We start from the raw sequence: 23,653 nt of genomic DNA on the forward strand, positions 1-23,653 counted from the left end.
AACGAACTTTGTGCCGATATCAATACTACCCCCCCTTCCCCCCGAAACTCAAATTAGCTTCTCCTGGTTGTCAAGAAAATAGCTGGCTGATTCGAGACTGGTCATCTCTGTAAATAATTGATCCTAACTTTGAGGAACAATCAAGAACAAATTATATGAGTGGCAAACCTAACATCTTTAACACCTAACATCTTTTAACTGATATTCAAAAACTTATTGATAAACTGACTGTATTCATGATGACAGATGCAAGTATGGTTTCACAGTAGGCCTGCACATCACTACCAGTGGAAGCTGATGCTATTTGAGCTCTGACAGGGTTAGAAAATCGATGTACGGGCCTTCCCACGAGAACCTATATGATCCCGTGTTTCTCAACCGTCGGTTACAGTTGCAAAAAAAGGCCGTGGGTTTCCAAAAGTTGAGAACAACTACTACTCAACTATAGTTTATGCCATAGGTTTCCAACCTGTGCTCCGCGGAACACCTGGGTTTCGTGACAGATTTTATTTTGGGAGTTCCCGCATGATCAAACGCCACGGAACCCAGAGAGCTTTCAAAAAACAAAATTTTCTTCCTACTGTTGTTACTCGCACAAAGCTGTTCTTTATTTTGAATTTTAACAAGATAGTCACGTTTTAAAAAGATTCAGACAAGACTTGGACGCTTAAACAACTTAAAAACAGTAGCATTACATTTTTTCGCATCTATTTTTCGAACCAAGTCTATGAATGTAATTTTCCATTTCATTAGGAAATTGGAAGTTGCTAAAACGAGTTCACGAGCAACAGGTTGGAGATCCTTAATATAGAAGACTGAACAAAAAATAGTTTCAACATAGGTGCTGAAACCTGGGCTCTGAGGCTGTTTAAGCCTCCCATTAATGAACAAACAATGCAACGCACTCCTTTCCCCCCCCCCCCCAAAATGGCTCAAGTCCGGTATATACGGGACAAATGGCAACTTTCAGCTTCCCCCCCCCCTAATATTTTCTTCCAGTCCTAGCCTCTACTTTAATGTCAGTCTTTCCTCTCCCTTCATATAGACTTAAATGGTTATCTGAAGATGCAACAAAGGCGGAGGGGGATTCCTGAGAATCCCCAGGGCTTCTGACTCACACTTACTAATCAGCAGTCAAAAATGGCAACTGCATCATAACAATCAAATAAGAGGAAATATACCTAAAAGGAGAGAATGTGAGAGAGAGAGAGAGACAACCACTACCACCTCCTCACTAGCTCCAAACAACTGCACAAACCTGCTAGTGCTTGTTTCAAGATCTCGGACCAGCTGCTAGAGAAAAGAAAAAACAAGATCCAAGAAAAGAGAGAGACACTGACTGATATGTACGAAGTTGCTCTCTTCAGGGATGACGAAGAGTAGAAAGGCAGACGAAAAGAAAAGAAAAAAAAGTAAAAATTGCTAATCTTTTTCTCTGGGACGCCACAAACACTGCAAGATCTCTCGGTTGGAACGGATTGGAGGGAAGAAAAAAGGAAGGAGGTCCTTTCTTGTTGGGGTAAAGAAAAGAAGCAAGGGTCTCTCTCTCTCTCTCTTCTTATTTTATAAAAACTTGCTTCCTTTCTTCCCTCCCTCAACATCCTAGTACGTACTTTCACCATCCTAAACGGGAGGGTTGTAAAGGAGAAACTTTTCTTTTTTTCAAAGAGAAGGTCACCCTTTTGTGTTGTTGAATCTGTGGAATCCCGCTCAAACCGAGCACCAAGTTTTTATCATCCAATGCACACACATAGCCCCCCCCCCTCACTCTCTCTCATGAAATGGTATCATAGAACTCTTTTCTGGATGGGGAGTAAAATGGTGATAAAAGTAGTTATCACAAATCCACAGCAGTGCAGTTCAGGGAAGTAGAGTGGTTATTCCACAAAAATTGTTTGCTAAAATATTGAAAAGTTTTTTCAAAATTTTCGAACATGAAACGCGCCTTATAACAAAGCCTCCTACACTACTAAATCCTCCATGTTCGGAGGCTTTAGTCATACCCGATGTCACGGCCGTAACTAGAGTGGAGGGAGGGGGGGTCAATTGTGCTGGGGGCGGCAGTTTTAGGTGGGAACAATGAACACCATTACAAAATTATCGAATTTTAAAGTTGTTGGGGCGGCAAAAATTCTAGTTACGGCCCCCGTGTTATTCCAAAGTAGAGCATTCACTTAATCCAACCTTGATTAAACTTCATTAAGAAACACATCGGCAGAAAGGTCTCTTCACCTTATGTTAAGTCGGGGGGGGGGGGGGGGTCCATCAGCCTGATATTTTACAGCGGCCACTAAATTGATTGTTTTTGTAAATTTTTAAGGAAAAAATATCTGAAAAAAAACCATAGATCACGGCAGTGTCGTCGATACTGGGGATGGTGTGGGTACTCTAGCATGAGCAGCTTTTTGTGAAGTGTGCTCGAGAGCCCTCATAATCCATTCAAAAAATCGGAATGTTACGAGGCGTGAATGAGAGCCGATCTCTCCGTCAAAAAAACTTGCCACAGAAAGAAAAAGACTTACAACGGTACAAATATTCAATCATAGTTTGAGAAACAGGCGCACCATTCATGCACAACACTAAATACGCAATCAGACTGTTACGCACACATGTATACTTCCGACACAATTCAATCGGTAGTAAATTGCACCCCCCCCCCCCTCATAGACCAGAATTATGCTCAGTTTGAAAGAAAGAATATTCTATACGAAGAAAAACACAAGCACCTTCATGTCTAAAACAATTCTGACCCCTCCCCCGAACCAAGGGCCACCACTAGACTTGATGCCTGCCATCTTCTCTCTTGCGGGGGGGGGGGGCATGTATGTATGTAGAACATAGCTGCAACTAGAGGTGTGCATGTGGGTCTGGAACGGGCGCGGGACCAAGGAGAGGGCAAATATACACTTTAACCGTTCACTGAACATTTCAGAGAGAGGGGTGTGTATGTGCCACAAACGCATGATTGTCGGGCTGACCAAGTATCTAGTTCCAACCCTGCTGCCGAGAGTTGAAATTTACACGGGATTACACATTAAAAGTTATTTTATCAAACTTTTATAGTGTAATTCTGGCCAAAGCCATGTCCGGCTTTTACTCTCGTCATTAAGTCTAAGTAAGAAAGCAGCTATAAATAACAAATCAAAATGATTTTTTTAAGCATGAAACATACAGCACCCACCGGGTCTGATTCTCATAAACAAAACTAGAGCATCCAGGGCCCCATAATATTTTGGAAACACAAATGCAAAAAATATTTACCGATAAACCACCGTGGAGTGCTCCTCCCCCACTAAAATCAGTGTTTTGTAACGCGGGATAGAGCATCCTCAGAATTAGTTAACATTTTCTTTTTAGCTCAATCCGAGCACCCACAGGTCTGAAACACTTCCGACGCCCCTGTCTCGAACATTAGTTTCGCTCACGCGTATCTCAACTCTTCAAAGTCCTCAATTAACACGTGTCTAAGGCACTAGTCAGCAGGAGCACCGATAAACACCAGATAAATATATCAGGTGTTTGTAGCACAAGGTATTTTAAAAAACATATACTTAACACTTATAAACCCCCTTGTGCTTTAGACCACTCTTATGCGGAGCATATCGAAACCCCTAGTGCATTTTTTTAATCTTCAAATTTAATGAGAACTTGCATCGAAGTCCGGAATGCTTGAAGACAAAAAAAAGGGGGTCATAAATTCTCGCCAATTCCAACACCAAACTTGGCAACCCCACCTTCGAATCTACATCATGGGATGTAGGGCGTTGACAAAACGCTGACGAACGACTGAAACTGAAAGAATCGCATCAGCGTCAAAAAAAGGAGGAGGAGGAGGCTATATCAAAAGAGAGAAAAACACCTGACACTATTAAACCGAGGACGTCACCAAAAAAACTGTCCATTGGTGAAAACAGGTTTAAAAATAAGATCTTCAATGAGATGATTATTTCACGAAATAATGCAATCTTAAAACCCACGGATATACACTGCAGAAGAAAACAAATACGCGGCGGCAACCGGTGGCGCTTCTCTTCCGATATAATCATCCGATTCAGGATGGCACAGGTCTGGTTAAAAATAAATCGAAAATTAAATAAAAGAGCCTTAGATACCCATGAAGCGGGCATTCGTAACCGTGCATGAAGTTCTCTCTCGGTCGTATATGTGTGTGTGCATCAATGGGTCCACTAAAGAGTCGTTTGTATGTGTGTGCGTACACCAAACACAAACACAAGGAAGTAAATGACGTAATCCGGTAAAGCACGTATTAAATGCGTTCCTCAAGAACTGAGAACAAAAAAAAAGGTACATGAAATGTTACGCTTTGGTTACTTTCAGCAAAAACTTCTTGGAAGGAAGTATAAAGAAGAAGAAAACTCTCCATTACACAACCGGGGAATATTTTAGGATCCTTCACTAATTAACGATTAATATATACTTAACATACAGAAAATAATTTTTTTTTCTTTGGAGACGGGATCACTATTTGTAGGTAGTGCAGTCTTGACGCATGGGCCCAACCGGGCCACCGGGTGTCTCAAGAAAAGAGGGGCCTGAGGAAATCGAGAAGTAGTTGAATTTTTCGAGAATTTTCCAGGTAGGGCCTCAGAAAAATCTCTTGGCCCGGGAATACATGATGTTCTTTAGACGGCCCTGTTTGTAGGCAGTATCAGAAGAGCACCTAGATGCCAACGCTGACACATACTGGAATTCCCGCTAGCATCATGTGAATTCTTGAAGATGAATGGGATCATGGGCGGAGATACGGGGGAGGGGGGCATTGCCCCCAACGTCAAAGGTGGAGTCGACTGATGTAATGTATATATGAACTGACATCATCATCATCTTGCCCCCTCCAGAAATAATGACCATGCACTCCCCCCCCCCCGACTTCCAAGTCTCTCTCCGCCTATGAACGGAATGGGAGCAATCCAATCATAGACATAAGATTAACATGGTTATAATATATTTATGAATCCAATACACTGGAGCCACAATAACGAGCACTCCTTATTAACGGACACTTTTGAAGATTGTCCTGTAAGTCCTAATTCGGCCCCCATGTCATCAACCGTTCGTCGTGGAGGTATGGTTTCAATTTGAAAAAAATTCGTTCAGAAATAAATCATTCCGTGTCAGTTTTAAGAGTTTTAAAAAAATTATTTTTACATTTTTATTTCGTCACGCCTGTACTAAAAAAAAAATCCCAATTCGGAAGTTATTGTTGAACCTGTCTCTCTTCTGATGCCAGCAAAAACATTACCACGTTTCTAAGTGCAATATTCACTGAGATATTCGAATTCAAAAATTGTGGGGAAAAAGAGGAAAGAAAAGCATAATTAGCTTGTCCGTTAGTTTAAGCTATTCTTTTATCGTAATTTTTGAATTCGAATATCTCAGCGAATATTGCACTTCGAAACTTTGACCTCAAAAGAAACAGGGCAACAGTGGGGGGGGGGGGGGGGGGTCGGAGAAAAACTTTTTCATTTACTTACACGTTGTATTTTCACTGCCAAACTGGTATGGAGTGATTTTTTTGCGTATTTTGAAAATTTTTTTAAATTAGAACCGTACCTCTATGACGAACGGTTGATGAGATAAAGGCCGAATTAGGACTTACAGGACACCCTGTATATTAACGGACAACCCCCCCCCCCCAACAAAGTGGACAAAATTTTCAGTCCCATTATCGAAGTATGTTATCGAGATTACGGCTTGACAAATCATAGGCACCAGGTCACCGCGGTGACTAGAAAATCGGTACTGGCGTCTAAAATTTTCCGAAAATGATTGCTAAATTGATACCAAATTTGCAAATACTAGTCACAAATTGCTAAGGACGACACGAAATTTCCTGATTTAATTAAGACAGAAAGTCATTTCATTTAACACAGGATGAAGTTATCAAGTCCTACGAAAGGCTAAAAGGGGGAAGACTATTTAGGATATTTCGCTTATTTAAGACAATTTTTCTTGAATATATAAGTCAAGCTTCAAAAATTCGCGTGGAGCCTAAGTATTATTTCGATTTGTTAAAGCACTGATGGACAGATTCCACTGCAAAAGGTTTCTTTTGTAGAATGCCGATGAACGATTTCAAGAGCGTGAAATTGAAAATGAATATTTCAGAAGCATCCGGATAAAGATACCTGCACTGATAGAATGAATCATTGATCTCGGCGACGACTAGTTTCATCAGAAATGCGGCATTTTATACTTTTAAAAAAAGCTAAAAATAGAGAGTTCTCAAAATTCTTATACTTTCATTCTAATAAAGTGAAACTTATCTATAAGAGGGACAAATTCCGTTTCTCTAACAGGGGTGCAAGTGCCCCTCATCCATTTCGGAGCAGCAAATTTCATTTTTGGAGCAGAAATTTTGAAAATGGAGCAGAACTAAACACGAACTATATCTGCAATATAAGGAGTAATTTTTCTGTGAAATTCCAAAAGTTTTGCCAAAAATGGTTGGAACAAATAATTCTAAATAAATTTCCTTCACAAATTAAAATCCATTTTAATTTTTTCTGAATAATATTTTCTGTCATTAATAAAACGACGAATGACGAATAAAAATTATTACTCTTTTCAAATTAAGCAACATGCATACTGAAAACCTAGGGAGCAAGAATTTCTGCTGCTTGAACACCAAAATCTTATTCCTCCTGATATAGCAAAAAAAGTGTGTGCAGAATATAATAAGAGTTTCCGGGAAAAATAAAATAGGCTTCTCACAGAATTTAAAGGAATTATTAAATTTAAAATCAAAATGCAAAAAACGAGAAAAATATAAATACCTTATTTACTTAAAGAATTTCTCAACCTAATAGCATGTTAATAGATTACGAATCACGATTCGCTTTCCGAAGTACAGCATCTCATGACTATTTTTTATGCCCTTGAACATAAGATTTTGTATGTCTTATTCCATTAAACATTAAAGCATTGCATGGACAGATTTTTCAATGTTTGAACAGACTTTTATTTATTTGTTAACAATGAACTCTTTTTCACTATCTGTGTTACCATATGCTGAAGATAAAAAAGTCTTCACCAAAACTGGCAAAATTTTGAACTTTGGGCAGCTTTCAAAGTTACAAAGTTTGAATATGTCTGCCCAATATCTATCTATCTATTCTCTGAACTGATTTCACTTCTTATAATTGTTTGGATTGTAGTGCAACCCATTCATCACACATAATCAATAGTTCTGTTGGTGATACAATGTTAAACAACCTCTCAGCAATACGTGAGGGAGTAATCTACCATCCCAGCAATGCACGAGATGGAGTATGAAAAACAAGAAAGGGTGCAAATATTTCATTCTATCACATGTTTGGAAAGGTAGGACATTAATATATATTAGGTATCTCGCAGGAGTTATGTAAAATGAGCATGCTCCTAGTACAAACTCTGACTATTGTGAGCATGCTCCTCCCCCATCAATGCAGTGGCGGACCGTGCGGCCATAGTGGGCGCCGCTCAAGGAGGGGTGCCAAATGGAGTTGAAAGGGTGAAAAAAGGTTTGTCGACCAAAAACATGTGGTCAGTAGCGCCAAAAAAAAGGTTCTGCATGGGTAGAGATTTTTTTCCCTCGAGCCGGCCTCGTTCGCCAAATCCGGATTTTCGCGATGTGAAATTGTTACAATCGGCAACAGCTGACGATAACCACACGACCGCATAGTGGCTAGATGACAAAACTATGAATATTTTTGCTGGAGTTTTTACAGATTCTATTTTTTCCCAACGATCTCCGAAAAATTTCGGTAATTTAAACGAGTAAACCAATCACCTTTTCGATGTATGCCGTCTTTGAACGCAGGTTGACAGCCGCGAAATTACCGTTATTTTCAGCATATAGCCTATAACCAGCAGGAGAAAAAACGGTCTCCGAAATCGGAAAATTTGGCATATTTATTAAGGGACTTTGATAGAACGCCGGTTATACCAATAACAGTACAGGACTTTATACTTCAAGGTAGTATAACTACTTTCCAAGGTCACGAGATAACGCGATTGTGGTAGATGATGGGAAGTGAAAAAAAAAATCTCCCCCCGTATCTCGGAAAGAACGCGTCCCGTGAACAACAATTTCATGCGCCTTCTTCCTAAATTAAGGGTATTTGACGTACTACAGGGCATTAGCGGTACCTCCGCGAACCACAAACAAGAATTGGCGCAAATGCGCAGGGATTCGGCACCTTGGCGCACCGTGTAGCAAGAGAACCGTTTCGGCGCAATTGGCGCAGCTCTTGCACCCCTGCTCTAAAAATCTGCCCCTCAATACTAAGGTGAACTAATTCAAGGCAACCAAAGGGTAGAGCCATCTTAAGAGCCCCGTGCCCCCCCTCCCCACCCTCCCCGGGCCAACTGATTTTTCTGAGGTTCTTCTACCAGACAAATTCTTGAAAATTTCCACCAGATGTCTTTTGTGAGGCCCTCTCTTCTCTTGAAACCCGGATGAGCCCACGCCTTAAGACCGCACTACCTATCAGGCAAATTTGCATGTATGCTGCTCCTCGACTTTATCTCATTATCTGTAAGGTTCCCGGGCCCCATGCGTTAAGACCATACTGCCAAAGGGGAAAATTCTAGACTAACAAAAAAGTGCGCTATCCCCCCCCCCCCCCTAGTGACATCTCAGAAGAAGTAACAATGCATAAAACTTTTCCTGGTGGAAATTATTTTTCTTACGCATTATTTCCCCTCCATGAAGCGACCACCTCTCCAAAGGGCCATATTCTTGAGGAACACGGGGGGGGGGGGGGCAATAACTGATTACAGAGATTTTATTGTATTTTGAGAGGATTTACTGAAAAGGAGCGATTAATTAAGTAAATTGAGAAACACGGTGATAATTTTCGTTCAAGTACAGCCCGAATCTGTGTTTTGAATGGCAGTTGCAATTATCAAAGTATTAAAGGTTCGAAGAAAGAAGAAAAAAAACGATGATTATAACGGGATGAATCGAGAAGCTATACATATCCATACTTAGAAATATAAGACAACTATAATTTTTTATGGACAGTGTATTTTATATTAACCATAATCATTAGTTTCTTATTAGTTTTATTTTACGTGTGTGTATTTGTATTTTTGCGATAATTGCTCTTATTATGGGCTGTTATATTTTAGTTATACGTGACGCTTACAGTTTTTATGGCCATTTTTTTTTCAGCCACCATGTTGGGCATTTTGCCAGTTGTGGATGATTTGAGGAAAAACTACGAATTTTGTTTTACTATCTCTCAATCTGATGGCAGTTGCGATCATCAAAGTCTTAAACCTCCCATTAACTGACATATAATTGGAAAATTTGATTTACATCCACATACTACAATTTAATGTTTTACAAGCTCATTTCGATTAAAAAAAAAAAAGCTACACTTCATTATACAGTATTTCAAGCCTTCCTGAAAAGGGGTGTTCTATATCGCTGCTCTATATCTTAGCAGTACTTTTGTCTATCGTGGCTCCTTTGCCTCAGTCACCTAGTGTCAGCGACTCCCTCGAATAGTCTAACAACCACTTCAAAAACCGATCAGACGTAGATCATTATCGCCCCTGAAAAAGGTTGCCGATGGGGGGGGGGGTGCATGGTGACGCCTTAGGAGCCGCAACGCTTAATTTGAGAACTACTGTCTTAGATGGTGGGAAGCAAAAGTCCCACGATCGTTTGTTTCTGATAAAGGTTACCTTAAAAGAACCCAAAGACTTTTTTTCCCCCTCCAATTTAAATAATTCCCTTCACTTCAAAGGTAAGCGAAATTCCCCAAATTTGTAATTTCAAGTGCCGCGATTCATTTTTCACGAACTCAATTCTTCTCTGAACGTCATTTTTCAAGAGGCCCCACAAACAAGTTCAAATTTCTCGTAAAATGAGATCCGAGGCAATGCATAATAATCTAAACATCAACAGAAGTTTTTCTTTGGTCGTTTAAAGGGCTTCCATCTTTCGAAGGATTTACAGAATTTGTTTAAAAAACACCGTGCATAGATATGATGCTCATTTCCCCACCCACCCTCACCCCCTTCCACCAAACCAACGGAGGAAGTATCCCTTAAAAAAAACATCGAGGATTTTCTCTTTAATATACAGGCTATACCAATAATAATTCATTAAAAAAAAACGCTTGGAAACCAGGAGGAAACCCTCAAGAGAGGGAAAATAAAGGGCCCACCACCATCACGGCAACCACATAGCAGCCACTGGTGCGAGCGAGAGCACGGCACAGACACAGCAGCATTGCTCAACACGCTCGGGTTTCCGGGAAGTCACAGTCTTTCATCATCATCACGAAACGACGCAAGGAAAAAAAAAAAAGGGACCTTCACAAAACAACTCGGACTTACCTGAGATGTTTCTGGATCCGCTCGCCATCACCGTTTCGGGTATCATGGCAACGACCACCACCACCACCGCACAACTCGCACAGATGACCAAATAAATCCACTCGTCACCGTGCAATATTCAGCAAAAAAGAAAAAGTTATAAATAATGTGAAGCAGTTTTTTCAAATAAAATCAAAAAAACCACCTGTGGGAGAGCGAAAGTGCGCGCACTTTTAGAGAAAACCACACACACAACACACATTCACGCGGACAAACATGGAAAACAACCGCTTCACAGCCGCAACATCCCGACACTGGCTGCTAAATCAAAGCAGCAGCAGCAACAACTCTGCAAGTTCCCCAAAAAAAAACGGGAGGGAGAGAAGAGAGAGAGAGAGATGGAAAAACTTCTCGCGAGGATGAGAGGAGGAAAAAAAAAACCCGCCAATAGGAGGAGGATATTTCTGTAAGGGTTGCCGGTCCGTCGCCAAGTTTATTCAGTGTTCATTTTTTTTCTTTATGATAGCAGACGCCGCTTATAAGAATCACGGATGATGTTATCTCATTCGGGTATTGCTATCATTCCGCAAAGTACGGAACGAATCAATATCGTAACATGGGGAAAAATGCGTTTCAGTGTGTGATCAGAACTTCGATTTATATTATCTTTTTTTTGTGGGAAGTTTTTGTTTCTAGCGTATTATTTCTCCCTATAAGTTATCGTTATGAATCTGCAAGACTAATATAGGAGGCCTGAAGGCTCCCTTATTGACAAACATTTCCGTACTCAGGTTCACAATGCCTTAATCAGGCCCAGGGCCGTCTTAAGAGTATCATGGGCAACCGGCCCAATTGATCCTTCTCAGGCCCTTACCAAACAAATTCCCGAAAATTCCAACCAAATCTCATTTTAGTCAGGCTCTATCTACGCTTGAGGGCCCCTGGGTCGTGCCCGGGTGGGGCCCATGCCTTAAGACGGCACCGATTCAGGCCCACTGAATGGGGGGGAGAGAGACCATCCGGGAACGGCCGGAGTTCCTCAAGTGCAGGGGAGGGGGCTCATGAAAATTAGCTCTATTTAAAACTTTCGACAGTGAGCATGTAAATTGGTAGGCACGCATTTCTAGCCAGTTAGCCTCAGTAAAATCATACTGCCCGGGGCCTCCCCGCCCACAAATGATTATGTTGAGATAGCCCTAATCGGGCCGTCATAGCCGCTATGATCCATATACATGTAACCGAGTGATTTGTAACCTTTTTTCCATTCTCTCCCCCCCCCCCTTCCCAGTGCAATACGACTTACCTTCCCGCACTGCCCTTGGATAATCAGTTTTCTATTCGTAATTGTTTGCTTTCTGTAATAAATTACATTAATTAATTTTCACAAACTCTTTTACTTATTGTTTAATTCCTTTTTCAGCTGCTATTAAAATTCAATTTTGACTTCTTTTTAGTAAATTAAAAAAACTATTTTTTTTTTAGTTTTTCAACATCTTCCGGGTTTGGGGGAAAAAGTTACAATGAATTTGTTCTTCACTCATTGATTCCAGTCGGTACAACAATATACAGAGTATCCTGTAAGTCAAGTTGGGATTATAAGCCTCTTCCCTGAGCCTTTATCCCTGGCCCCCCACCATGGGGAGGCTGACAGGGCTCTGGACGAATCTCATCATTTTTTTATTTTTTCATGAAATAAATTCACTATAAAGGGATCCGTGAAAAGTCTGGTCTGGGGGCCCGCCAAAGGTCCCATCCTAGGGGCCCCGCTCCAGAATGTGGGGGCCATGCCTTTATCTCATCAAGCGGTCGCCATAGAGAAATGGTCCCAATTTAAAGAATTCTCAGAATGTGTTAAAAAAATCATCCTGTACCAGTTTTGAGAATGAAAATACACTACTTCACAAAGTAAAAAAAATCTAAATTTTTATATGAACGCCGTTTAAAAAAAAAACCCCCAATGAGAGGAAAGTTGTTGCCCTGTCTCTTCTGAGGAAACAAAAAACGTGATATATCTGAATACAAAAATCCGAGAAAAGTTGGGAAAGAACAGCATAAACTAACGGACAACGCTCCTCCCTTATTTATGCTGTTCTCTCCAAATTTTTGAATTCAAATATCTCAGCAAATACTGAAAAAAGAAACGTGTAAGGGAACGTGCAAAATTTTTTTTGCCTCACAAGAGGTAGGTGTGCGTGCGTGTTTGTGTGTGAAGTATTGCATTGCCATTCTCAAAACTGGTACAGGTGTATTTTTTGACACATTAAATTTTCTTGAGTTTTTCGTGAGTCATGTTCACTATAAGCGCAGCATGCTAAAAAACCGCAAAATATTTCAAGTACAGTGTTTTTTCTCAACCGAAATGGAAAACAAGTACGAACGCAAGCCGAAAAAGCAACTTATGCACGCGAAAATTTCATGAGATATATTTTCTACAAGCGAAAGTCAAAAGATAAGGTGTCAAAATGTCTGTATAATTCATGTTTTATGTAGAATCGGAAGATTCAATTTCTCTCATCATTTAAATTTTTCTGAATAATAAGTCAACCTGTTTTTTTTTCCCTACCTGGCACCACCGAAAATGCTCTACCGCACCCCCGGTTAAGAACACTGGTGTAACTAACCGCTCTGTTGCAATTTCTTTCTTACAGTGAAGGTATGTGTAAGGTTAAAAGAAGTTCCTTTCTTCAGTTCATGGTCATAGACCCGAGTTGTGCTCGGTTAGAAAGAAAAGAAAGAAAGTTCATGGTCAGTTTCTTTCAAGTGACCACATTCACGGTTCCTCGACCGGAAGACTTTCCCAAGGGAATCCATGGAACGTGCCGTACATTATAAAAAGTATTGTAATTTGTTATAAACATTAGACAATACCATTCTAACACCTCACAATTTGGGGGAATCTAAAATAATAATTAGGAATTTTAAAATAATTGAAAAAAATGAATGATTTAAGATTTTGAAATCTGATATATGACAAAGAAAAATGGAGTTGTTTCGTTTCCAACCTCCCGCTCGACCATGTGTGGAAATATGGTCATCGTACTCACAATCAGCATTTTTTCGGATATAGCTAATTATCAATCGGTTATTGCTATCAGATAACCCGTCCCGATGTGATTACATAAAGCAGCGTGCACTGATTTCAACAAGCACAGAAACAACCCCCGAGCTTGGCGAGAAGTTTTTGTAGATACAGACAGGAACGAGTAGACAATACAAAACAGTGTGGATTACATGACTGGTGGAAATGCTAAACCTCTTTAGGGAAGTGGATGGGGGAAAAAAAAAAGACACAAAGCACAGCGTCATTTTCGACAAGTTGGCATTTAATGACTTGCCAGACTGATGATACGCCAACGGGAAGAGAACATGCGGAAAATTCGAGATTCGTTTTTCTTTTTTCTCTTCTCATCGTAAACATTCCCCCCCCCCCCGAAAACAAAGTTATCGCGATTCGCAATTAACTTTCAATATCTGTTATAATAATTTTCTATTGTGCGTCATTTCGATCGGCCTTCAACTGTGGAAACTCATATACACTGACCAACACGCAAATACAGTATACCCAAGCCAGTTGAGTAACTTGAAATGACGTTCTAGCAAAGAATGGGAGGAGCATTTTACACACAGCTAAAAGGCCTCTCTCAGAATGGACATGATTCGTTTTCGAAAAAAATTTACCTTTCAATAAGACAGGGTTTTTCAACAAATCGGCTTCCTCATTTTCCCGACTTCCCCTGATCAATACTAAAAACATTTTCCTGATTTTCCCTGACACTCAAAAATTTTCTTGAACTTTCCTTGACTAAAACTGAAATATCCCGAACCCTAAACATCAAAAAACCCTGGCCAAAAATCTTGAAGAAAGAAACATAATCCAAAATCTTAACCTCACTAATGTTTTTTTCTTAAGTTAAAAAAACTTAAGGAAAAACTAGTTTAACTGAAGTTCTCTTTTTTTTTTCTTTCTTCGCAGATTTCTTCTCCTGACTTCTGCCTAGTATTTTACATTTTTCCTGAACACTTTTCATTTCCAGGTCACTCCCAACAGCTTTTACAAAGATTCCCTTCCCAAGAGTTTTCATACGCATAATTTTTAATCAAAACGGAAATTTTTGAATAGAGCATCTCTAAAAATAAATGATAACAGGAGATATTCTGACACATTATACTTTCAGTCCTTGGTTATTTTTCTACTGATAAGAAAACGTAATAAGAAACATTCATCTGTGATGGGGGGAAAACAACGGTGGTGAGATAACATATTCTATTATATTGCACTTTGAATTAGAAATAAGGAAAAGCTGATTACGCGATCATTTTTTTTTTGGGTCTAAAGCTTATTCACGATGTGTGTATACAGTATAATTTGGGGGTGGGTTAAAGTCAGAGTGGTGTTAAGTCACATTTTCAACAATTCTGATTCAAGGCCAGAAATGCGATCTAGATGTGCTAAACTATTGAAAGAAAACATGAATTCAGTTCTCAGCTTCAAAAGTTCGTCATCCCAATACAGAAAATTGACTTTGACCAATCAGGGATCATTCGTTAATCATCATAATATTACAAGATATGTGTGTTACATCATATATTCTTTTTATTTATTTATTTTATCTGACTCACGGTTCTGAATTTGACTGACAGTACAATAACATCCTCCGCATCTTATTTTGGTCCTTCATTATAATTTTGTTTTTTAAAGCTACATCTATATTAATCGGTATACGACCCCAAATAATTCTGAAAGTAGAAAACAGCGGAAGCTCAAGTCTGTATTAGGGGAATTATGTAATTCCCTCATAGCAGGATTGCTCAACTTTTATGGAGAGAGTGAGCTACCACAGTGGATTTAATAACCGGTAGCGGGCTACTGGAATGTAGAGGACCGTGGGTCACGACGAAATGGAAATTTTTTTTAAATAGCGCATTGAGATTTTAAACAAAAACCAGTAAAATAATTTTCTTTGGGACCACTCCTTGTTGAACTTATGTCAGAGCCACAGCTGTAATCTCTTTGGAGAAGAGGGGAAGAAGGACTGAACTAAATCACATGATTCCATATATATCAGTCATTTTCCACACTTTGGGACAGGAAAAAGCCCCATATATCAAGGCCGCGTTAATGCATGGGTCCACCCGGGCACGGCCCAAAAGTTTCAAGTGCATACAGGACCTCATGATCATAGGATTTGATGCTATGATTTCCGAGAGCAAGTATGTAAATTGGTGGGCAGTTCATTTCTATAGCCAGGAGAAGGAGTCACAGAACACCCTATGATACGACTGCGTAATATTTAATTTTTGCTTCGATCCCTTGGCATCCATAGTAGAAACAATTACGAATATTCCCAATTCAGGATTCGAAAAAGAACTTGATGTAGCAAAAAAGGACTTTCAGAAGGGACTTTTCAGGTTAAATGTCAGTTGTTCCTAATTTAAATTTTTCTTAATTAACTATAATTTTGGGTTTGAGTCCACGGACCATATCTAGTGACTTCAACGGCCACATTCAACCCGTGGTCCATAAATCTAGAATGAATGTATTTGAGAAATACTTCGAATTGAAACGACCACTTCTATAACTCCTAGGTGTGCGAAGACTCCCCATTGCCGTAAAAAAAAAATGGAAACAAAATGAAAGGTACATACTGTAGGTGTATATATATAACAGGTGCTGAAAAACTCACTCGCCAAGTAGAGGAAAAAAAATCGCCACAGAAGTAAAAACTTTCCCCCCTCAGCATGGGGAAAATAATAAAACTCTGCCATGATGGCACTTCAGTATAAAGCATTCCCCCCAACCATATATAAACCACCTGGATACGGGACTTTCTGATCCCGAGAAGAGCCCGTAGACCAATCAACAACTAGGTAACTTGAAAAAAAAAAGAGAGACCCCCCCTCTCCGCAGGTAGGCTTTCACTGTTCATAATGTAGGCAGGTAGAGGAATCGCATCATGTACATGTGGAAACAGCCTGGAGGCTAGTCGTCGTTCCTTTTTCAACAGATCATTTTTCTCCCCCACGAGAGGATGAAGGCCTGTGGGAAGGCAAAAAGAGATGAGAAGAGAGACCGGCTTTTCTTTTCTCATCTCTCTCACTCTCTCAACCCACTTCTTAGCATCTTTTTGGAGCTGCTTGCAAAGAGAAGAAGCCACTGATGCGTCACCTGGGACCCCCACACACACGGGATACCCATGGAAAAGGTGGTGAAGGAGTTCGTTATTCTTCTTCATCCTCCTCTCTTTTAACCTTACCTCTTCGGCGTCGGGCCCGCCATCTTGCCTTTATCCCAATCATGTTGGGATTACAGCAGCAACAACAACAAAAAGTGGACTTTATGCTCTGAGACAGCAGTTCTCAACCTTTTTTTTTATCTAATAGGCCCCTTTGGACCATATTTTTTCTCATCCCCCCCCCCCACCCTCATGCAGGAGCCAGACCCTTTCAACTTACTGAATTGAATTTAGTGAAAACTAATTTTACAACGAACAAAAGTTTTATAAATAAAGTCTATCTCTGTAGCTCCTGGGCCAGGCACGGATCCAGAAGGAACTGGGGGGTAGAGGAGAAGCGGTTAGATCACCCCTCCCCAGAGTCGAATTGTATCGAAAAAATAGGTGGTATGTGTGAAATACGAGACGATCCAACGAACCTACACAATAAATCACCTCTCCCGACACATCAATATGGATCCGCACCAAATTTAGGCTAGAGTTCAGTGAGCTTCTTTCTTGTTGGGGGAGCGGGGGGGGGGGGTTGTATGCATGGCCGTCCCAGCATCGTGGGTTCCTGGGCAAAGTGATGTTTTGGGGGCCCCTGTATTTAATCAAGTAACCGGAATAGCTTACATATTCAAGCTCGAAAATCATAACACCAGGTCTCATCATGTATACTCCTTATGCTCATGAGGACGCCAAGTCTTGCCCACATGAGTTAAGATAGCCAGGTGCCTATGGCTACTTACTTACTTACCGAAGACGGCCATGCTCTGTCGCTTGCGCAATTCAAGCACATTGCCCCGGAGGGCGTGGCCGTGTCGGAAAATTTTTCTTTATTCTCTTAATTTACAAATACAGTCGAATCCCGTTTTAACGAATATCGATATAGCGAAAATCTCGTTTTAACGAACACTTTTCTAATCCCCCAGATAAGCTAACATAGGAACAATGCATAAATTTGGAATTCCTATTCAACGAAATTTCGTTATAGCGAAGTGATTTCTCCGGTCTCTTGGAGTTCGTTATAACGGGATTCGACTGTAGCATAAATATACACGGATAAGATACATAAAATCAAGGACATTTGCAGAATGATATGAATCATCGTGACGTGTGCAAACGAGTCAACTAATAACAAAAATTAAGATAATGTACAGAATATTTTTTTTTGGAGGTGGGGGTCTCGGGAGGAGTACCATTAAGGAACCCTTTAACAGTAATCAATGCGCGATTCGCCAGAACTTGTGCTAGTCAGAATCGGAGTCCTCAGCAAGAAGGAACTGTCGTTTTTGCCCCCCTCAGTCTGGCCGATCGCCTACAGGCTAGAGGTCTTCAACCTTTTTTTTCTAGTCGCGAGCACTGCCTGTACCCATCATCAAAATAAGAGCACCCTTATGGCAAGTTTGATATACCAATGCATGAAATGAGGATGATTTTAATCCTTCAATGCAATGATTTGCACAAGGTGTTTGCTTAGGACGTTGATCAAGCGCGAACGAGGCACGAACGCTGACACGAGCATCGAGCACTATAGGTGCTTCAGGGAGCACCGTGGTGCTCGCGAGCAACGGATTGAAAAGATGCCTGGTCTAGGTGCCACTGGAATGGTGCCAATGGATGGGCATCCTCTACGGAATTTCTAAACGAATTGGCGCATACCGGAATGTGCGTTTCAGTGTAATGCTTGCCGTGTGCAGATCTGCCATCAATTTTTCCAACTATGAGTGAAGTGCAATGATTGAACATTTCACCGTTGCAGGTCTGTTGCTCTCTGTGGCGAGGCCCTATGGCCTACTAGATTCTGAAAATATAGGCACTTTTTTCCCGATACATTTCACTTGAAAGCTTCATTTCTTTACAGCAGCGGTTCTCAACCGGTGCTCCCCGGCCACTCGAGGATAATAAAATAAATCAATAAATTTGATAAACAAACAAAAAAAAGAGGCCCAAAGGGTACCGCCATAAATGATATACTAAAAAGGGCTCCACCACAGAAATTATACATTAAAAAGGGCTCCACGAGTCAGAAAAGGTTGAGAACCGCTGCTTTACTCCTGCTATGGTCCCCCCCCCCATCTGATTTTCACCCACGGTCCCCATAGAACATCCCAGGACCAATGGGCCCAGGTTGATAAAGCCCCGCTATGAGATACAACGAGAAATTTCATTTTTCTAGATCAGGAGTGCTCAACGCGGGGCCATTTAATAGGATTGAAACTAGTCACCGCCATATTGGATGATTTTTTATAAGTGTTTGCAAGCCACGGTGAAACTGAATGGTGGAAAATATCCAATTATAAATACCATAATGAAAATTCCAAATTACTAATAAGGATCAGTGACGGTCTAACAGGCGGGACAACGGGGGCTTAGTCTAGCAGTTTCCCAAACTTTTTGTCCCATCGCCCCCTTTTTCAGAAATTTTTTTCTCCCAGCGCCCCCCAACGCAATCTATCCTATGCTATACCCGTAGTTTCTACCGCCCCCCTGAAACATTCCATCGCCCATGTTGGAAATCACGGGCTAGCACTTCCTAGAGATCGAAGTCTTCTCTTCAGGAGGTGCTGATGCTTGGTCTCACGGCCTTCAGTCAAACAGGTGTGTCCTCCTAATCATTTTGTCCCGTTCTGAATTTATTAAATTTCTTTGTCTAACACTTTCTTAAATTTGGATGAAGGCAATCCCATCCAGTATTAAAAAAACGGATTTTACTCAAATTTTGAGATTGAAAAGGGGCTCCAAAATGCTCAAATGCAGTGGAATGGTGAGCCAACGAACTCGTTATGGCGGCCCTGATTAGTGATCAACATTTTTCGGTGGAAATAAACCTTCCACTTCCGCGTTAGATTTTGACTTACGGAGAAATGTAGAATTAGGGTGGATTCACGTCGACAGACACTCACGGTGTCGTGTCAGACACGACAAGCATTCTTTAACATAAAAATGTCTGTCTGGATACGATAGATATGAATACCTTTATTCGTTTTATGTTAAGGAATGTTTGCCGCGTCTGGCACGACGCGGTGTCTGTAGATGTGAATCTGTCTGTCACACGAGTATTGACGTTTTTCTTTAATACTCACCAAGACCTGATAATATTACGTGCAATTTCGCGGGCTACATTAAATTATTTTAAGGGACACATTTGCTCCGCGGGCCACGGGTTGAGCACGTATGTTACAGATCAGGTGTGCACAACCTTTTCGGTCCGCGAAGGAGATGTGTGCGGACTGAAAAGGTTATTATTTCTGCCGCTCGCGGGGCAGAAACTTTTACAGAAAGAGTGACTATATGACCCATATTTCACGGTATTTTGCCGTAATTTTGTGTGGCCTTCCCAACCTATTCATAAAATGTCCTGTATTTTTTCCCCCATTTTCCACCAGGCTTAGATGAATTTCTGAAATCAAGGAATTAAGAGTATTTTTATGACAATCATGACCCAAATTACCATAGCTAATTGTGTAGTCATATAAATATATTCATACTGTATTTGCCAAACATATATGTTTCTTTGATGAATTACATTTTCACACTCCTTGCGACTAGCAGTAGCCCTTTATTTTCCGCCACTGGCGATTTTTCAGAAATTTTAGCGATAGATGACAGCTTTACTTGATTTTTATTGTTTCTCAGGCTGTAATTGGCAACTTTACTTGCCTTCAACAATTTGTTTTCTGCAATTGACAACTTTACTTGCCTTTGAATAGCTGTAATAGGTAACTTTACTTGCCTTTGACCATTTTTTTTTTTTTTTTTTGCGATAATCGGCAACTTTGATTGCATTTGATAATTTTTTGCGCCAACTGGCGATATCCCTTATGGATCCCGATTTCTCGTATTTTTAACAAGGAAACATGGCGTTCCAAGACATCCATCATGTTGAGAGTCTTGATACTTTATTACCGGAGCATCTTTCGCGGACCGGATGGAACCTCTCGGAGGGCTGCATTTGACCCGCGGGCCGGAGGCTGTGCATCCCTGTTCTCTCATAGGCTCTTTCAAGAGGAAAGCTGCAATAGTCAATACAAGTGGCACGATAAGTCTCTGCTCAGTGACCCTCTCTCCAAGATATGATGGCCATGGGTATCTAAAAACTATTCGGGCATCAAAAATTTTTTTGGAATATGTTCTCAAAGCATAAGTTCAAAAAAAAAAATTAATACCAGTTTCACGTCAAGTCTTGTCTCCAGCGGCCCCTCTTTAGAGGATATGAGGGCCATGAGTATATAAAAATTATTTAGTCTTTAAAAAATCCATTTTCTGCTGAGGATAAGTTGCATGACATGCGAAAAAAAAAGAGGATAAGTTCACAAAATGACATGCGAAATTTCTTTTTTGGTGACATTTTACAACATTTTTTTTTAATGTTTTCGTGATCAGATTTCATAGATTAGAGCGAGTAAATCGCACATGATGTGCTCGGCTGTAAAGTTCTTCACACTGTTGGTTGACAGCCATTCATACAGACGAATAATTATGACGTTTATCGAGCGCATGTTACCCACGACGCAGCAGCTTTTTTTTCCACGAGTTGATGACACACCTGCTGGTGGTGATGGTGGTTGGTTATGTAGCAATGAAGCAAAGCAAAACAAAGCTGTCGGTTGCGGCGAACGATATGACGTCATTGAAGAGAAAAATGAATCGCGCAGGGAAAAAAAACTCTTTTTTTTTTTAATGAATTCACCAATACCATTTGCGGAACACGCAAAAAACTTTAACGTTTCAGATCTTGGACAGAAAGAAAAACCACACACACCTATATATATATGTTATGGTAAATGTGATAAATGCCGTTATTATGCATACTTACCAAGCATTTTGGTAAGTTTGAAAAATTTCCCTAAATTTATCACTTTTACCGCCGATTATGATTAGTACCCAAGCTTCCTTGGTAAATTTAATAAGTACTACTAAAATAGATTATAACTTTTACTACCGGTGATTATGCATAATATTCAAGCGTAGTCGTTGGTAAACGTAAACATGATAAAGCCTACTATACAATGATAATTCATACATGTATTGTATCGTTATATTGGTATAGGATCGTGCAATTTGTAATCAGTATATCGGGTAGTTGGGCCCGACATACTGATATGGGTATTAAATACCCCATATATACCCGATACATGATATTTACCTCGATATACCGTATACGTATACATCACACATACTAAACCAGGCATCTTCAACCCGGTGCTCCCCTGAAGTGCCAGAATGCTCGAGCTCAACGTTCCAATTAAACACTTTGTACAAATTGCATGCAAGGATTGAAATCATCCCACCTTTATGCATTCGTATGTCAAACTTGCCGTAAGGGTGCTTGCTCTTCTTTTGATGATAGGTACATCCAGTGCTCGCGAATGGAAAAAAGTTGAAGGCCTCTGTACTAGATTCATTTGGAATGTTTTTCATATTTATCAAATCCACCAATTACACTAGAACATTATGCATAATCACAGATATAAAGGAGATAAATTTCAAGTATTTATTAAATTTACCAACGACGCTTGGATATTACGCATATTCTCACAGGTAAAAGATAAATGTGATGACCTAGTCCCTTGTTCTCTAGGCAAAGGCAGATTTATAGTTCTAGCACCTGTGGGGGGTATACTAATTTTACCGCCCTCATCTCATTCTGCTAATAGACCAACCATTCCTCAAATTTAACACCACTGAACTTAACGCCTTGAAACACACCTCTGGGAACGTGCCCAGCGCATTAAAAACGAAAAAAAAAAGGCTTCTCTTTTGTATTTTAGCCACAGACCGCATTCCTCCCTTCTCTCTGCGTAAGCCTCGGCCTCAAAGAAGACTACACATACGAAGCCCCAAAAAAATTCATATTTGCCCAGGGCCCAATCTTATGAGTAACAACAGGCCCCTGCCTGATCTTGACCGCGACACACTATCGAGATTTACAAAAAAAAATAACTAACGACAAGAAAAACAATCCAAAGGGTTGGATCAAACTATTATACGAGAATTGAAAAAAAATAGGTCTCGGTCTCTTTAGGAAGGAGCAGTTTTTATCCTCACAGCAATGCCCGAAATAGAACAGCGATATAAAGTATGTGTGTGTCCGAGTTAATCTATATCTCACTTGAGGAGAGAGAGAGAGAGCTATCGGCTCTTTACACATACGCGCGCACACAGTCAATAATATCGAAGCAGAAAGAAGGAAGAGTCTTTCTCAGTGTGTGTGAGTGTGTTTAGCTCTGAGCAAGATACGCCTTCCCTGGAGTGACCTTAAACAACTTCTAGCCGAGGAGATACAGTAGATATTCCAACGTAATCAAAGGAGGAGAAGGATCATGATGCGATTCCACTTCGGCATGAAAATAAAAACCAAAAAAAAAAAACCCCCACTACGTTAAAGGATGGAATTTTCGCAGTGCTTGGCGCATCTGATTATTTTCCTCCCCATATCTTTGCTCGTGCGCAGGTGCTCTCTGTTTCCTCTCTTTTTCCTCATCTCCGCTGTTTATCTCACACTCCCTACTACCTTTTCTCGCTATCTCTCTAGTATAGACGCGTTGTTTTTATATCTAACCCGACCTTATATCCGTTGTTTCACTTCGGATATAACCGTGATATATACAAAAAAATTCGAGGGGGGGAAACGCCCCTCCGGTGTTACGTTTTCCGCTGTATTTTTTTTTTTTAATTTTTTAAAAGGCACCTGGTTCTGTAACGCCCTGAAGACGGTGGTCTGAAACTCCCCAAGCGAGACACCATAGAAAGACAATCTACGGCTTCCAACGGGCTCTTTGATGACGACGATTAACACAAAAGGGAACGGAAAGACCGTTGAGAGAACGTGGTTGAGCTTCTTTACAACCGTTTTGAGATGATGGGAGTCGTCTCTCGTTGAGGACGTCGTCACCTGCTTTGCTTGGGTAATACTGAAGAGAAAGAGAGTCCCGTGGGGGTCTGACGTTGGTGCTTAATTATTGACCATGAAGAGCTGAATAATTGATCGGCAATTGCTTCTCTCCAGTCGACAACGTTATTTTTAGTACGGCTGAAAAGAGCGTTTTTATTATAAGATGCATCACAGCAGAGGTTATTAACCCTCTGTTGCACGTACCCCT

General features: G+C 40.5%; 1 protein-coding gene across 2 annotated transcripts in view; it reads right to left on the reverse strand.

Moving 5' to 3' along the window:
• Positions 1–23,653, reverse strand: part of LOC149089736 (uncharacterized) — a 109,072-nt gene that overhangs the window by 38,938 nt on the left and 46,481 nt on the right. The window contains exon 1 of one of the 2 annotated variants that reach the window (XM_089241741.1): positions 10,354–10,628. The exons of the other annotated variant lie outside the window; for it this stretch is intronic. Coding sequence (XP_089097867.1) covers positions 10,354–10,399 — 46 coding nt within the window. The 5' untranslated portion in view covers positions 10,400–10,628. Of the gene's footprint in view, positions 1–10,353; positions 10,629–23,653 lie in introns of those variants that run through there. 2 annotated transcript variants of the gene reach the window in all.

This window comes from Pholcus phalangioides, unplaced genomic scaffold (assembly GCF_987345545.1).
Source record: "Pholcus phalangioides strain wild (caught in Gottingen) unplaced genomic scaffold, Ppha-v1.0 ptg000001l_1, whole genome shotgun sequence".
In the NCBI taxonomy this organism is placed as follows: domain Eukaryota; kingdom Metazoa; phylum Arthropoda; class Arachnida; order Araneae; family Pholcidae; genus Pholcus; species Pholcus phalangioides.